This window comes from Salvelinus namaycush, chromosome 12 (assembly GCF_016432855.1).
Source record: "Salvelinus namaycush isolate Seneca chromosome 12, SaNama_1.0, whole genome shotgun sequence".
NCBI lineage: Eukaryota > Metazoa > Chordata > Actinopteri > Salmoniformes > Salmonidae > Salvelinus > Salvelinus namaycush.
Window position 1 is genome coordinate 6,979,096 of NC_052318.1, and position 16,579 is coordinate 6,995,674.

The window sequence follows — 16,579 nt, forward strand, 5'->3', positions numbered from 1 at the left end:
AATCTTGTCATTATGGGGTGTTGTGTGTAGATTGATTGAGAATATATATATTTTAAAATCCATTTTGGAAGAAGGCTGTAACGTAACAATGTGGAAAAAGTCAAGCGGTCTGAATATTTTCCGACTGTACTGTATCTGCCTTTTCTTTTTTAGAGGTGGAATGGAAAAACAGCTTTTTTTCACTCAAATTAGGCTCCAAAGGATTAACATATACTCTAAATTATGATTTCTTACCTAAATATTAAAGTTACAATTATTTAGCAGCATTTTATTTGTGGTTTACATAACCACAAAAGCAACTACATCCTCTATAAATACAGTACAAAGTATACTGAACAAAAATATAAATGCAACATGCAACAATTTCATAGATTAAAAAAAGTATAAAAATGTATGAGTTACAGTTCATATGATTCAGTTGAAATAAACTCATTAGGCCCTAATCTATGGATTTCACATGACTGGGAATACAGACATGCATCTGGAAGTCATAGATACCTTAACAAATAAATGGACCTCAGGATCTCGTCATGGTATCTCTGTGCATTCAAGTTGCCATCGATAAAATGCAATTGTGTTCATTGCCTGTAGTTTATGCTTGCCCATACCATAACCCCACCGCCACCATGGGGCACTCTGCAATATTAAAGCTGATCTCCCCCCCCCCCCCCCAAAAAAAATAAATGTAACATTTAAGCAGTGGCAGCTCCATACTTTCAAAGCAGCCCTCTCATCTCTCTTTTACACAGGAGCGCACCAGATCCTTTGATGGCTTCAACATGCATTCCCTGGAGAACTCTCTCATTGACATCATGAGGGCCGAGCAAGATACCCTGAAAGGTAAGATAACAATCACAAAACCACCAGGATTGCATGTCCGGTCACAATATTGATGCTAGCGGCCATATCTAAAAACCTTTTGTCCTTCAAATCTGCTGCAAGGTCATCTAGGACGGGCGTCTGTCTGCTGCCCCACAGCCATGTCCGACGACTGCTGATTTGAGCCTTCCTTTCAGTGGCACTAGAGTGGACTAGAAAGTGAAGAGTGTAGGCTTATGTAGGCTAGGCTATTCTACAGAGAGTGCAAATGGAAATATTGAACGGGGTTCACAGGATGACAGAAAGGACACGAGCTCAGTTGGATAACAAAGCAAGCATTATATCATGTAGGAATTATCAGGGAAATCATTACCATGTTTATCTCTCAATACCACAAGGATGACGGCGTTTGGTCTAGTGGGTCTTCGTTAGCGTTTGGTCTAGTGGGTCTTCGTTAGCCTAGCGGTTAAGAGCGTTGTGTCAGTGACCAAAAGGTTGCTTGTTTGAATCGCCGAGACGACTAGGTGAATAATCTGTTGACGTGCCCTTGAACAAGGCACTTAACTCTAATTGCTCTTGTAAGTCACTCTGGAGAAGAGCTTCTGCTAAATGACAAATGTAAAATATAGTGCTGTAGGTTGGTAGCGGGGCCGCCTTTGAATGCAGCAACTAATCGTTGTCAAATTCATTAGAGGCTAATTCATTGAGTATTACTCCAGATTTGATATAATCTGATTTATGGTTCATGAGAAGATTTCTGAAGTATTTTTGGCCTATTTTAGCCTATGTGCTAATATGCATTTACTTAGTCCAAAGACCAAATTTGCAGTGAATCTTACATTTAGTCCATGAAGATTTATAATGATTATTTTAAGCATTAGCGGTACACAGTCAAAAAAGTAAATTGTTAAGCGTTTCCTAATTTTTTTACGATATCAATGCCAAACTTAACATGGTTCGTCATGGTAATGTCTTTGACCTTAAAGTTTCAATTTGGTAGGCCATTGTTTAGTAGATTTGCAAAGGTTTTAAATGGACACGGAAAATCTGATTTCTGATTTATCAATAACTCAAACTAAGTTAGATGTACCCTGGGTCTACATACTGGTTTTATTTGGACTTATAGCATATTGGTTTTATTTGGACTCCTAGCATACTGGTTTTATTTGGACTCCTAGCATACTGGTTTTATTTGGACTCCTAGCATACTGGTTTTATTTGGACTCCTAGCATATTGGTTTTATTTGGACTCCTAGCATACTGGTTTTATTTGGACTCCTAGCATACTGGTTTTATTTGGACTTATTGTTCATAAGAAGTATTTCAAAGGTTTTCAAAAATGTCAAAGATGGAGCTAAATCTACCTTATGGTGGTGGCGTGGGAGGTGTTACTTGTCCCTTTTTAGAGTTTTCATAGCTGCAGTTGTGAAGTGTTTGTTGATTGGATAGTATTATGGGGAAAATACTATCCAATCAAGCGCTCGCAGCAGTCTATCTGTTGTCCATCTGGTTTGTGATGCAAACGTCCCAAACCAGAAAGTTCCTGTTGTCAGTCAGGATGACCTATTGTACTACTACTCCAAGTGGTGTTTGTCTGGGGAAGAATTAATTAGAGTGAGTAGCCTGGGTGGCGTTTCTGTTTAACCTCTCTTGGGTACGTGAGACGTTAGCGTCCCACCTCTTCAACAGCCAGTGAAACTGCTGGGCGCCAAATTCAAATACAGAAATACTCATTATAAAAATTCAGAAAACAAAACATATTTTACATAGGTTTAAAGATGAACTTCTTGTGAATCCAACCACGGTGTCAGATTTTAAAAAATGCTTTATGGCGAAAGCATACCTTACGATTATTTGAGAACATAGCCCAGTAGACAAATCATTACAAACAGTAACCAGCCAAGTAGAAGAGTTACACAAGTCAGAAATAGAGATAAAATGAATCCCTTACCTTTGATGATCTTCATATGGTTGCACTCAGCAGACATTCATTTACTCAATAAATGTTCCTTTTGTTCGATAAAGTCTCTTTATATCCAAAAACCTCCGTTTTGTTCGCGTTTCTTCAGTAATCCGCAGGCTCAAACGCAGTCAAAACAGGCAGACAAAAAAATCAAAATTGTATCCGTATAGTTCATAGAAACATGTCAAACGATGTTTATATTCAATCCTCAGGTTGTTTTTAGCCTAAATAATCGATAATATTTCAACCGGACAATAACGTTGTCAATATAAAAGGTAAACAAGAAAGGCACTCTCTCAGTTGTGCGCATGAAAAAGCTCTGTGACACTTTAGGGTCCACTCATTCAGACTGCTCTTATTCCTCATTTTTCAGAATACAAGCCTGAAACAATTTCTAAATACTGTTGACATCTAGTGGAAGGCATAGGAACTGCAATTTGAGTCCTAAGTCAATGGATACTGTAATGGCATTGAATAGAAAACTACAAAACCCCAAAAAAACGACTTCCCGAATTGATTTTTCTCAGGTTTTCGCCTGACAAATCAGTTCTGTGATACTCACAGACACTATTTTAACAGTTTTGGAAACTTTAGAGTGTTTTCTATCCAAATCTACCAGTTATATGCATATCATATCCTCTGCGCCCGAGAAGCAGGCAGTTTAGTATGGGCATGCTTTTCATCCAAAATTCCGAATGTTGCCCCCTACCCTAGAGAAGTTAACTGCCCTCATAGCTTGTGTATGCATTTATTTGTTTTACACCTCTCTATTCAGCTGTTAAACCACAGTGAAACACAACTTTGGCGAACATCTGAGAGGCGAAGAGCCTGAAGTGATGAGTTGTTGTTCTCAATCTAGTTTGAGCTGATTTAGTGCCTTAACGCTCCCAGTGCTACGTGCCAGCTACAGAGGGTTAGAGATGCAGAGGAAAACATCATTATGATGCATCATTCCATCTCGCCACTCTCCAGGGCAACGTGTTTCTACACTACAAAGATCCACACAGATGAAGGGTTTACTGCTCCCACTTTGTGCTGTCCCTACTGGGGTGAGCTCCAAGGGTACCAAGCAGCACCCCGACCCCTAATTGAAAAGAATGACCCGACCCTCAAACATGAAACACGCTGCTCTGCAGAACAGATGAAAAGGAAGGAGGGGGAAATCGACTGTAGAAGTGGCTTTGAATCGATTCCAGCATTGTCCTCTGTTGACTGAAAAGAGTACTCTGTTCCCTGAAAAGTTGTCTCTGTGTCACCACTGACTACTGAGCCGGTCCACCACCCTGCCCGCTCGCTCTCTCTCTCATTCTCTCTGATTTAATATGTGGATGCGGGGGAGGGGCTTGGAGAATTTGTGTGACGGAACACACCAATCACTGAACACTACCAACCCTCTCCTCGGGGGCCCCCCAAAATGTTCCACATTTTTGTTTCAACCCTAAACTGGTTCACCTGATTCAATTAGTCAAAGGCTTGATGATTAGTTGACTAATTGAATCGGGAGTGCCAGTTTATTTTTTAAATAAAAATGTGAAACGTCTGAGGGTGGCCCGATGAAAGGTCTGGGAAACCCTACACTAGTCCACTACAGTCACAATGGGTTTACTATTAGTGTTCCTCTCATCCTCTCCACCAAGACACCCCAGCATGGCACAGTTCAACTCTCAAGTACATTTGGCAGGAGGTCGGGAGGAACCGGGAATGTGCCAGCGAGCAGGCGGCTGAGAGATAGATGATGTGGGCTAATGTAACCAGAGCTCTTTTTGTGTGTTTGGTTGTGACAATCTCTTAACGATGTACACTCCACTCTCTAGGTCGCCTAGGATTCACCCATCCAGGGGGAGATAGTCCTCTGCCCATAAATGGTACGTAAAAAAGGGTTTGTTAACATTAGTGCTCTTTATGCCCAACCCATGCTAATGGATGGAAGGTGAAACAAGCCATTTGGTAACATAGTCAACAAGATTAGCAGCACCATGTTTGTACTTTGCATGCTCTTGAGGCACCAGTGTGGATTTCCTTCTCTGTGTTCCACTCTTCTTATTCCATTAGTTCTTTTAATGGTTGATGTGGATTTATTAAATAAGGATTTAGTAATATAGATTCATTATTTCATTTTAAATTGCATAGCTAAACACGTTTTAATGTCGTGTAATCCCTCACCTAAGGCAGTGTATCTATCCCATTTGCATTCAGTCGTCAGATCTCTTTTGCCTGTGCAATGAAGGAACTAAGCTCCGAGTATTTGTGTTCTTTAATTTTTTTTAGAATAAAACCTATTGCCTAGAGATGTTAGTCTAACCATTTCTCAGTACGTTGTGTTGCGTATTTCTTTCAACATTATGTGACATTTCCTGTTATAGTTCGTTATATTGAATCAGTGCATGATTCACTTCTTTCCTATATGCGGACACGAATACCGTAGGCTAGTTGTAGCTACAAAGGTAGACTAAATCTAATCTCTTTAGCTACAGCTTCCTCAACTGCAGTTTGATATACATAAGCCGAAATGCAACTGAAAGCTCAGTGATCCACCATGGACTCTCTCCTTGAGCCTCAGTGTTATATTGGTCCAACAGGACAGATGGTGGTTCTGCATGAATGCCGTTCAGAGGGTACTACCAGTCTCAGAGAGGCAGTCACACCAGCTGATAGTTACTCTGTAGAACACACACCAGAGAGTGTGTATAACCACCCTCCACTGACTTCCTAAAGACCTTCTCTGTATCTGGCCTGGGAAAGGAGAGTGTGTCTGAGATCCTCGTATGCCCGGAGACGTGTATAAACGTGACTGCACAGGAAACCAAGTTTTAATGTCACATGCGCAAGTACAGTGAAATGCCTTTCTTGACAGCTCACCAATGGAGTAATCAATAACAATGTAGCACAACAAGGTAGAAGAAAAACCCACAATATAAAACTAAGAAATCAGGGGTGAATGTTCAATACAAGCTCATCTGTCTGCCACGTAACCTGGAGCACTGAGGAGTCAACATAGTACCAATCACATGGAGGATGTGACTGAGAAGGAGAGGGCATGTGTTGTGAATGAAAGAATGGATAATATCTGTCATTCCTGGTCACTGTTGGTGTTATTTTGTTATTTTACATGCAGCAAGGAATTATGGGAGGAGACGAGGTAAATGTAATTTTATTAGATTTTTTCCCCCTCAAACTGGCATAGAAAGACCCAGTCTTTTGCGTCCATGTCCAGTATTTCTGAAGGGGGACAGTATGTGTTTGCATGTAGATGTTGTGGTTTGTTGTTGGTCTATGTGTTTGATCTGGCATGTTGTTTGGGTGTTTTCAGCTCTAAGAGCTTTTGTCTGTGGTGTTGTGGTCGTCAGCATTGCATATTTTTTTGTACAGTACGACACACACACACACACAGTGTACAGACTCAGGGCTAACTCGCTTACATAATTGGTCATAAAGCTGCTCGTCTCTGTTTTCTGTCGCTTGGTTAGGAATAAGGCTGGGGTGGATTAACCTCCAGGACATAGGGCGGGAACAATATTTAGCTTCTGCTGCTGCCATAGGCTTAGCTGCAGGTGTGTGTGTGCGCGAACACCCAGCTGAGCGAGTAGCCAAATGAGCTGATATGGGGATGGCTGGTGTGGAGGAGGGAGAGAGAGGTATCCCTGGCTCAGTCCCTCTCAAACAGCACAGCAGGGCTACTTGTAAAGGGCCTTAATGTAGCACTGGCACTCAATGAATCAGGTGAATTACTGGAAAATAGACACATTGTTATAGCTAGTATTGCTTGACAATACGATACCTGACCATGTAATAACATTCATGTTGATAAACCTAAGTAATAAATTAAAAAGTATCCATTGTGTTACATCTTTATTCAATCTGTCATTGACTGACTGTGTTGTCTCCTCTCTCTTCTCGTCCCCTCTTCCTCTTCCCTCCTCTCTCTCCTCGTCCCCTCCTCCCTCTCTCTCTCTCTCTTCTCGTCCCCTCTTCCTCTTCTCTCTTCTCGTCCCCTCTTATCTCCTCTCTCTCCTCAGGTCACTCTTCCCTGTTCCCCATGGAGGATGGTTTCCCTGACGATGAGCGTGGTGAGCAGAGCCTGCCTGGCCTTGGCTCGCCCCACTGCTTCCCCCACCAGAATGGGGAGCGTGTTGAGCGTTACTCCCGCAAGGTCTTTGTCGGTGGCCTCCCGCCAGATATTGATGAAGGTAACCTTTACAACACTGCAGACCACGTTCACATAGGCAGAGGTGCTGTGACCACGCTATGATGATGCTTTGACTGGGCTGAACACCTGGTTGATCGGGTGTAGGTGGATACAATGTGGATATCTTCATGGCCAGTAGTCACAGGGTTACATGACTGATGTTGAAGACCAGTCCCTCTGTGACCAATTTCGGCTGTAGACTTTCACCAAGCAGCACTGCTCTACCATAGCAAGTCTTGTGTTATTTAGTTTCTGCCCGCTTCCTGTTGCTTCCTGAGGGCTTTGGCTCGCGAATAGGCATAGTTCTAGTACATTCTCTGTTATAAGTAGTGTAGGACATCTCTCAGGTGTGATCAGTGTTGCTGGCAGAAGACTAGAGAACAGCTGAGGCTACCATCTGCTCTGCTTTAATCTCCCTGTTTAATGTTACTCCCTCTGGTAGAGCCCACTAATGTTACCAGGGGCTCCCTCTGGTAGAGCCCACTAATGTTACCAGGGGCTCCCTCTGGTAGAGCCCACTAATGTTACCAGGGGCTCCCTCTGGTAGAGCCCACTAATGTTACCAGGGGCTCCCTCTGGTAGAGCCCACTAATGTTACCAGGGGCTCCCTCTGGTAGAGCCCACTAATGTTACCAGGGGCTCCCTCTGGTAGAGCCCACTAATGTTACCAGGGGCTCCCTCTGGTAGAGCCCACTAATGTTACCAGGGGCTCCCTCTGGTAGAGCCCACTAATGTTACCAGGGGCTCCCTCTGGTAGAGCCCACTAATGTTACCAGGGGCTCCCTCTGGTAGAGCCCACTAATGTTACCAGGGGCTCCCTCTGGTAGAGCCCACTAATGTTACCAGGGGCTCCCTCTGGTAGAGCCCACTAATGTTACCAGGGGCTCCCTCTGGTAGAGCCCACTAATGTTACCAGGGACTCCCTCTGGTAGAGCCCACTAATGTTACCAGGGGCTCCCTCTGGTAGAGCCCACTAATGTTACCAGGGGCTCCCTCTGGTAGAGCCCACTAATGTTACCAGGGACTCTGTTACGGATACAAGTGTTCTGTGTGTATCCTGTGTATTTCTTTTCTCTCCTTCTCCCCTACTCACAGGTGACAATAATCATTCCCCAATCAGTCATCAATCAGTCGCTAATCGGAAGACACCTGCTCCTTTTCCCTTACCCAATCACAGTCCCTTTCCCTTGGTTTAAAACCCCTGTCAGTTGTTGTCTCCCCAGCTCAATCTCTTTGTAACATGCCTTCTGTCTGTAGATCGCTTGTGTGTTTTGCAGCTACATGTCACTTTGTCCCCACCTGTGAGTATTGTTTTGGTTATGGTGTTTGAGTGTTTGTTTGATGGTGGGAAAAGGGGGTAACCAGACAAGTCGCCCTTGGGCTACACTACCCGTAGTTAAACATTGTTAAAAACACTAGTTAGAACTGGGCGGACCACCCCCTGTATTTTTGGTTAGTTAGTTAGCTGTTTGTGAAGTAGGCTAGTCTAGCTTAGGGGTGTTTTTGAATTATTATTCTTTCATTCCTTGGGTCCCGCTCAGCCCCTTTTCCTGCTTCCCCCCCCCCATTTACCGTGTGTTTATAAATAAACATTTAGTGTTTGACGGTAATTAAGTTGTCTGTGTTATTTGTTCTCACTGTTACGTTTTCACTACTATAATTTGCATGAGTTGTGTTACGGGTCCCATTACCATCCCCCCCCCTAGACTGTCGGGCCAAAGGGATTCGTAACATAAGTGGGGAGAGTGGATCAAAACGGGGCAATGTGGCTGGAGCTTTAGCCTCGCCCTCAGACACCACTGGGCTTAGAGGAGCAGAAACATCCCCTACAGGGGTAGTAGGCTCAGGCAGCGGTAATACAATCACCTGTTCTTCCAACAAAACATTCAACACTAATTGTTTAACCTCCGCTTTAACTACATTCTGTGGAATCAATACTGAATAAAGGTCAGCCAAGGTCATTAAATCAATTCTACGACACCTATCAAAAACCTCCCACGAAGGGTTATCCAAAAAGGACTTCAAATCAAATGTAGCCATTTTTAAATACTACACAGAGCCAACAAATAGCAAACACTAACTCTACTTTAGCTATAACGTTCAACACTGAACTAGACCACTAAAACAATCTGCACAAGCGGTATGGGTGTCAGTAATGACAGATCCCGGATGAGCCCCCACTTATGTTACGAATCCCTTTTCCTGCTTCCCCCCCCCATTTACCGTGTGTTTATAAATAAACATTTAGTGTTTGACGGTAATTAAGTTGTCTGTGTTATTTGTTCTCACTGTTACGTTTTCACTACTATAATTTGCATGAGTTGTGTTACGGGTCCCATTACCATCCCCCCCCTAGACTGTCGGGCCAAAGGGATTCGTAACAGACTCCCTCTGGTAGAGTGCACTAAGAACAGTCATCTGATGACATACACCTTATCACAGTGCAATTGTTTAATGTTTTTTGTTTGCTTTTTCACTTTTAGATGAAATAACTGCAAGTTTCCGTCGCTTTGGACATCTCTTTGTGGACTGGCCTCACAAGGCAGAGAGCAAATCTTACTTTCCCCCGAAAGGTGAGTCACGTGACAAGTCTGCCCTTTTATTGTCAGCCACATGCAGCATTGTCATCAAAATGTGTTATCAGAGTTTATTATTGATGTCTTTAATAGTTTGATTTGTTAAAAATAAAGTTGTGAGCAGAGCGGTCATAACATTTGCAGTCATTTCCAGCCACAGAAACGGTCGAGATCAGAGTTAAGTCCTCTAGTGGTCTCTGTGACATGGTTCTGTGCAGGCGGTTTAAGTGGTGTCTGTTTTGTCCTGTAGGTTATGCCTTCCTGCTGTTCCAGGATGAGAGCTCTGTGCAGGCCCTGATTGAAGCCTGTATTGAAGAGGACGGCAAGCTCTACCTGTGTGTGTCCAGCCCCACCATCAAAGACAAGCCGGTGAGTGGATACAAGCCGGTGAATACACCCCCCCCACCATCTGCTCCCTTCTTTAACTCTTATTATGAAACAGCTCAAGATGCGTTTTGTTGGCATGGAGGCGTGACATGGCCAACATCGAGATGTGACATACATGGCCGACATCGAGATGTGACATACATGGCCGACATCGAGATGTGACATACATGGCCGACATCGAGATGTGACATACATGGCCGACATCGAGATGTGACATACATGGCCGACATCGAGATGTGACATACATGGCCGACATCGAGATGTGACATACATGGCCGACATCGAGATGTGACATACATGGCCGACATCGAGATGTGACATACATGGCCGACATCGAGATGTGACATACATGGCCGACATCGAGATGTGACATACATGGCCGACATCGAGATGTGACATACATGGCCGACATCGAGATGTGACATACATGGCCGACATCGAGACGTGACATACATGGCCGACATCGAGACGTGACATACATGGCCGACATCGAGACGTGACATACATGGCCGACATCGAGACGTGACATGGCCGACATCGAGACGTGACATGGCCGACATCGAGACGTAACATGGCCGACATGGGGAACATGACAGACATGACATGACAGACGTCGAGACGTGACGTGGCCGACGTCGAGACGTGACGTGGCCGACGTCGAGACGTGACGTGGCCGACGTCGAGACGTGACGTGGCCGACGTCGAGACGTGGCCGACATAACATGACAGACATGGCCGACATCGAGACATGACATGTAACATGTCTCTCTGTGTGTGACAGGTCCAGATCCGTCCCTGGAACCTGAACGACAGTGACTTTGTGATGGACGGCTCCCAGCCTCTGGACCCCAGGAAGACCATCTTTGTGGGTGGGGTGCCACGCCCTCTCCGTGCAGGTAACCTTTTGACCCTAGTCAGCTAAAGCACCGTTTCCATTGGCACTTTAGTCCTATTATGCATCCCAAATGGCATTCTATTCCCTATATTGGGCACTACTTTTTACCAGGGCCCATAGGACATTTGGGACACAGACATGTATCCGCTACGGCGTATTAAAAGCTGTTAGATTAGTGCTGCATTTCATCACATCAGCATGCACAGTATGTAATGGAGGAGAAGGGAATTGGTAGCAACTAATAATGAAAATGGAAGCTATTTGGAACATTACGACCGAGCTCGGAGTGTTACATGAAGTGTACGAGGCTGCACCCTGGCATTGTGCCACCTGCAACCTGTTTCCCTCCGTCCACAGTGGAGCTGGCTATGATCATGGACAGGCTGTATGGAGGCGTGTGCTATGCAGGCATTGACACAGACCCGGAGCTCAAGTACCCCAAGGGAGCAGGGCGGGTCGCCTTCTCTAATCAGCAGAGCTACATTGCTGCTATCAGCGCTCGTTTTGTCCAACTGCAGCATGGAGAAATCGATAAACGGGTTAGTGAAGGCCCTCTCTTTCTCAGGCTAATACAGCATTACACAAATACGCAGAAATGTTGTACCAAACACATAAAAGGCTCCTATCTCTTGTCTTGTACATTTTTAAAAGGACAATTTGTTATTTATTGTAATGGTTTTATAGATGAAAGTAAAACATTTTGGAGCAGACATTTAGCAGACATTTAACTAGCTGCCACATGCAGAAGAATTATGCTAATTCACTCACCCGAAATCAGTCAAACTGGAATAATTGATAATGAACGTACCAACCAATCACGTCTCTACTTTGATTCTGACTTTAGAATGTTTATTGATGACCATTGTCCTAATTGGAATGTAATTGTCAATGCAATAATGTGTTGTGTTAAATCTTTAGATACAGTGCGTTAATGTAAGATGTATTCATCCGAGCTCTATTCTTTAGTGCATGTCTGACGGATGGTTTTCTTTCTACCTGTCTCTCTCTGGTCCTCCCCCTGTCTCTCTCTGGTCCTCCCCCTGTCTCCCTCTGGTCCTCCCCCTGGTCCTCTCTCTGTCTGCCCTCTTCCCCCCCAGGTGGAAGTGAAGCCATACGTCTTGGACGACCAGTTGTGTGATGAGTGTCAGGGAACTCGGTGCGGGGGCAAGTTTGCCCCTTTCTTCTGCGCCAACGTCACCTGTCTCCAGTATTACTGTGAATACTGCTGGGCGGCCATCCACTCACGCGCTGGTCGGGAGTTCCACAAGCCACTGGTCAAGGAGGGAGGGGACCGGCCTAGGCACATCTCCTTCCGCTGGAACTGAGAGAGAGGCAGAGGGGGGAGTAGGAGTCGCAAAATCATTGTACAAATAAATGCACTTTTCTGTTGCTGGTTCCTTTTTAACTCTAATTTGGGGGAAAAAAGTTTAATTTTAAATTAATATTTCTTTTAAAGATGAGGAAATATGTTAAGAAAGGAAAAGAAAATGTGTATCCCATGTGAAATCCCATTCTCTTGACTTTCTCCAGTTGCTTTTATATTTTATTAGAATAGAATTTGAAAAGATTAGGCTTTCAATTGTCACCTTACTATCCAATTGGTGTGTCATTGACCATCAACTTCAAAGCAGTATGTTCAGTTCAAATGTTCATCCAATAGGCTCCAGAGCAGAAGTTCATCCAATAGGCTCCAGAGCAGAAGTTCATCCAATAGGCTCCAGAGCAGAAGTTCATCCAATAGGCTCCAGAGCAGAAGTTCATCCAATAGGCTCCAGAGCAGATGTTAATAGCAAAGGTGTTGCTAAAGAAGAGTGCACTTATTTCTTTATTTTAGAGTGCATAATATAAAGTCTCAGTAGTTAACCAAAGCTTAATCTCAATTGGTTTGAAAAAGAAACAAGTACAGAAACGTGGATTATTTCCCAGATCAGATGTTTGAATATTTTTTTATTTTTTTTTAGAGACCATGCTAATATTTGATGTTACTTGACAAGATCCATTTCACAACAGGCGTTCTGGTTTGATCTCCATTTTGACATGCAAAAACTAATACCTCAAGCTTAGCTGCTAATGTGACGAATAAGTTAAAGTAAGCTGGTATCCCTCTTCCCTTAGGACCACAATCAAAGGGAAACGGCGTCAGCAAAAAGACACATTTTTATAGACGCTGCTTTGTCACTTCTTTATTTTTGTAATCCGACCCAAGGTTGTACTAAGAATGAACAGAGCATTTTATTGGGGAATGTATGGCGTTGGAGGTCCCTGAGACCCTCAGCGCTGGCCCGTATAGAGATAAGTGACCCCCCCCTCTGTGTCTGAGGCCATGCTAGCTAGGAGAGGAGAGGCTAGTGCCTAGTTCTCATCAGGGCTGCACGTGAGCAGAAAGCCCTGTTTTTCGTGTATTATTATTGCGTTGGTGCAAATCTCCCAATCCTTTATTCACAACCGTATTCTGTTTTTAACCCCCCTCAAAAAGAGAAATGAATTACAAAAGTCAGGCTTGTCATCAACACATTTCCATCTAGAGGAGGATGCTGTTACTAGACCTGCAGACCTCTCTTCCTGTGCCAGCCCAGCTAACTCAGCCAGTGTTCTAAGCATAAATGAAGATAGTCCATGCGATGTGCTCTACTACGTGCGTCCCACAATGCAGTTCACTCACTCAAACAAGACTGCAATAAAGAGGTTATACCTAGATGCTTTAGGGAACTGTGCAGTAGTGAGTAATACAGTATTTCATTTAAGTTTTTCTGAGTTAATTATTATTTTTCTTACGAAGACCAGATGGACTACATCAAACCAAAGATTGGCCTTGAATAGATAACAGTGCAGTCAAAATCCAGGAAAACACTAGTGAAAACAACTGGATTTATTCAGTTTACAGACACCCAGGATTTTTCACCAGTCAATCCCTTCATTTCCAAAGGTCAAAATGGAGACGTTTGTTGCTAGGCAGTTGTGTAACTTGAATAGGTTTGCAACAGGTTTGGGGAAATGAACACAAAAAGCTAAACAAAGGCTCACATTTGGTTTGGTTATTATAGTCATACAGTATCTGAATCCTACTAGCGTTTTAATATGTCAGGGAGGGAGTGCTGAAATAGAATTTAACACACTAGTGAAAACCGTATCCTTGTGTTGGCTTGATGGTGTTCTACTGCACCAGTTCTGCACCATGACTATCTTGCTGGTGTTCTACTGCACCAGTTCTGCACCATGACTTTAGCTTGCTGGTGTTCTACTGCACCAGTTCTGCACCATGACTTTAGCTTGCTGGTGTGGTGGATAAACATTTTAGGAGGTAAACACTTTTTGAAGAATTTGCTGTTAATGAGAGAAAAAAAGATTATTTTATACATGGCCTGCTGATTTTTGGTACAGTGTTTTCTAGCTAAATTATTTTGTCATGCACATATAAACATTTTATGCACTACTTTTCTAAATATTTTTTTTTTCTTCCCAACAGTCATTTTAGGCACATTTTTCACAAATGGGGAAAACTCCTTTTTGCAATACCTCAATTTTTCACATTGTGAAAGGTAGCTTTTGTACTTTTGTTACTGAGAGATCTGCATATATGGACACTTTTCATTTAACGAAAAAAATGTAGTGATTTCGATATATATTATTTTCAGTTATGCTTTTTTCTACATTTCAGTGCTGAGGAATCTTCACAACCAAGTAGCGTACGTGCATTGACGCGACTTCCGAAACGGCAGAGGAACGATCAGTGTACTGCTTAAAGGTCTTAGATCTTATACACGAGATGTTTCACAAAAATCAGATCTTAACAGCATGGCGAGGACAAAGTTGTCATTTAAAATTTTAATGTTATTGTTTAAAAAAAATGGCTATCCTAGTTGGGGAAAATGGTAACTTCTCTTTTTGGTTTCCTCACCATAGCTGGAATATAACTATTATAAGGATAATGCAAATTATGGTTCATGCTTCGGCTGAATCTCGTATCACAAGAATGGATGTTTGGTGTTTAGATATTTTAACATTTGAAAATATATATTCTTGAACTTGCCAATTAGCTCCTATTGTAATCCTTAGCATGCATGACGAAAAAAAGATAAGTACATGAATTAGCTATTGAATTTGATTGTTGTGGTTGTGCACCAGATGTTTCTCAACTTTAATTTGTTAAGGACACCCCACACCTCACTTCCCTCCCATGTGTTAATATCTTTGCCTTCTCCATACTCAGACCTCTGCAGGATGCAAAGAAAAAAAGATGAGAAAATAAGAAAAAAAACTAACTCTAAAATCTATTTTAGCAGTGGAGGACTTGAGCATCTTATAGGACACTGTTGAAAAGACTTGTTAACTCATCTCCACTGTCTGTTGAGGTAATTCAACCTAGTTGGAGGAAGGGGAACATTAAGACTTGAATGTGGTAAATGTTGCAAGTTAACTTCGAGTTGTTATGTGCAATACATTTTATTTTATTTTTTACTTTTTTCCAGATAGACTCTTTGCAATGTAATTCTTTAATGCCATTTTTAATTGCAGACATTTAAAGAAGACGTTAATATGTTTTTCAGTCATTTTCTACTGTTATTGTAATCCTTTTCATGCTGGTGTTTGTAAAAAAGAAAAAGAAATCAAACTATTTGTACTAATATAAATAATTGAAGTTATTTTTAAAACATTAAAAGGTTTTGTGCTCATTTGTTTATTTCAAGCTACTGTGATTGCATTGTAATTATTAGGTCAATAATGTATTTAGCTGTTTATTGGTATATTTTTAATTGGAATGTATAATTTTTATAATTTTGATCAGATTTTTGTTATATTTTTGAGGTGAAGCTTTTAAAGTGTCTAGTTTTTACTAATTGCTATATTGTGCTCCACAATATATGATTAACATTTTCTGAAGGAAAATAAATATTTAAATATTTGTCTGTTAATGATGTTACTTAATGGCAAAATTTCAATAGTTTTTAACTGTGTATGGGAAGGTTGTTGTATTTATTAATAGCATTTTTTACTTAAGATATCACCTTAATTTCTATTGTCATTTCACTTTATAAGTTCCTATTTTTGTATTTTCCTTTCTAATTAAGTTATGTAATACAAAATGTCCATATTTCTAGGAGTTGGTCTGTAGCAGTGCTAGTGAAACGAAAAATAAAATTCTGTTATTTAATTGTTTGCAGCCAACTATTTATAACAGTGCATCATTTTGAAATATTTGTAATGTGAAATGTTGAATGAATAAAACTTAACTGTGATAAGGCCCATTGTGTGTTTATTTCGGTGTGGATTGTAACAGTCCGTTTTCTGTAGCGGTTTATCGGTTGCTGCTTTCATAAAGCTAGGCAGCAGCCATTGTTGGGCCCTGGCTGATAAAACCTCCAAATTAATTCAGATTTCTTTACTACACACAAGCAAATAAGGTCACAATGAGTTATGTACGTTAGGCTGTGTGTGTGAAAGAGCGCGAGAGAGGGAGGTAAAATGGCGACCACAAGCAGCTTTCGATAATGTCGGTATCAAAGTAACCATTAATATTTTATGAGCATATATTTTGCAACCATTGATTATTTCCTTGTCCAGGCGGCGAAGTCAGTGTGTTTGTATGCCAGCTGTTACTCTGATCTTTTCAAAGACTTAGAATGTCACTATACTGCTACAGTCATCCTTGCTTATCCTTGGTCATCCTATACAAGCCAGTCAATGTAAAATAGATGCATCATGCATGCTAGGGTATTGATAATACTGCAGAAATTCCATTGGATAATGAGGTG

General features: G+C 42.0%; 1 protein-coding gene across 5 annotated transcripts in view; it reads left to right on the plus strand.

Moving 5' to 3' along the window:
- LOC120056862 (cytoplasmic polyadenylation element-binding protein 4-like) overlaps positions 1-16,070 on the plus strand; it is a 37,586-nt gene extending 21,516 nt beyond the window's left edge. The window contains exons 3-12 of one of the 5 annotated variants that reach the window (XR_005477848.1): positions 750-840; positions 4,597-4,647; positions 6,799-6,969; positions 9,452-9,541; positions 9,795-9,913; positions 10,713-10,827; positions 11,184-11,365; positions 11,924-12,190; positions 14,293-14,365; positions 14,485-16,070. Coding sequence is in view for 3 of the 5 variants with exons in the window: in XM_039005111.1 (XP_038861039.1) it covers positions 750-840; positions 4,597-4,647; positions 6,799-6,969; positions 9,452-9,541; positions 9,795-9,913; positions 10,713-10,827; positions 11,184-11,365; positions 11,924-12,151 (1,047 nt within the window). In the remaining 2 variants the exon portion in view is untranslated. Of the gene's footprint in view, positions 1-749; positions 841-4,596; positions 4,648-6,798; positions 6,970-9,451; positions 9,542-9,794; positions 9,914-10,712; positions 10,828-11,183; positions 11,366-11,923 lie in introns of all 5 variants that reach the window. The other 4 variants (XR_005477847.1, XM_039005111.1, XM_039005109.1 and 1 more) reach the window with 4 other exon arrangements.
- Positions 16,071-16,579: the final 509 nt, after the last annotated feature.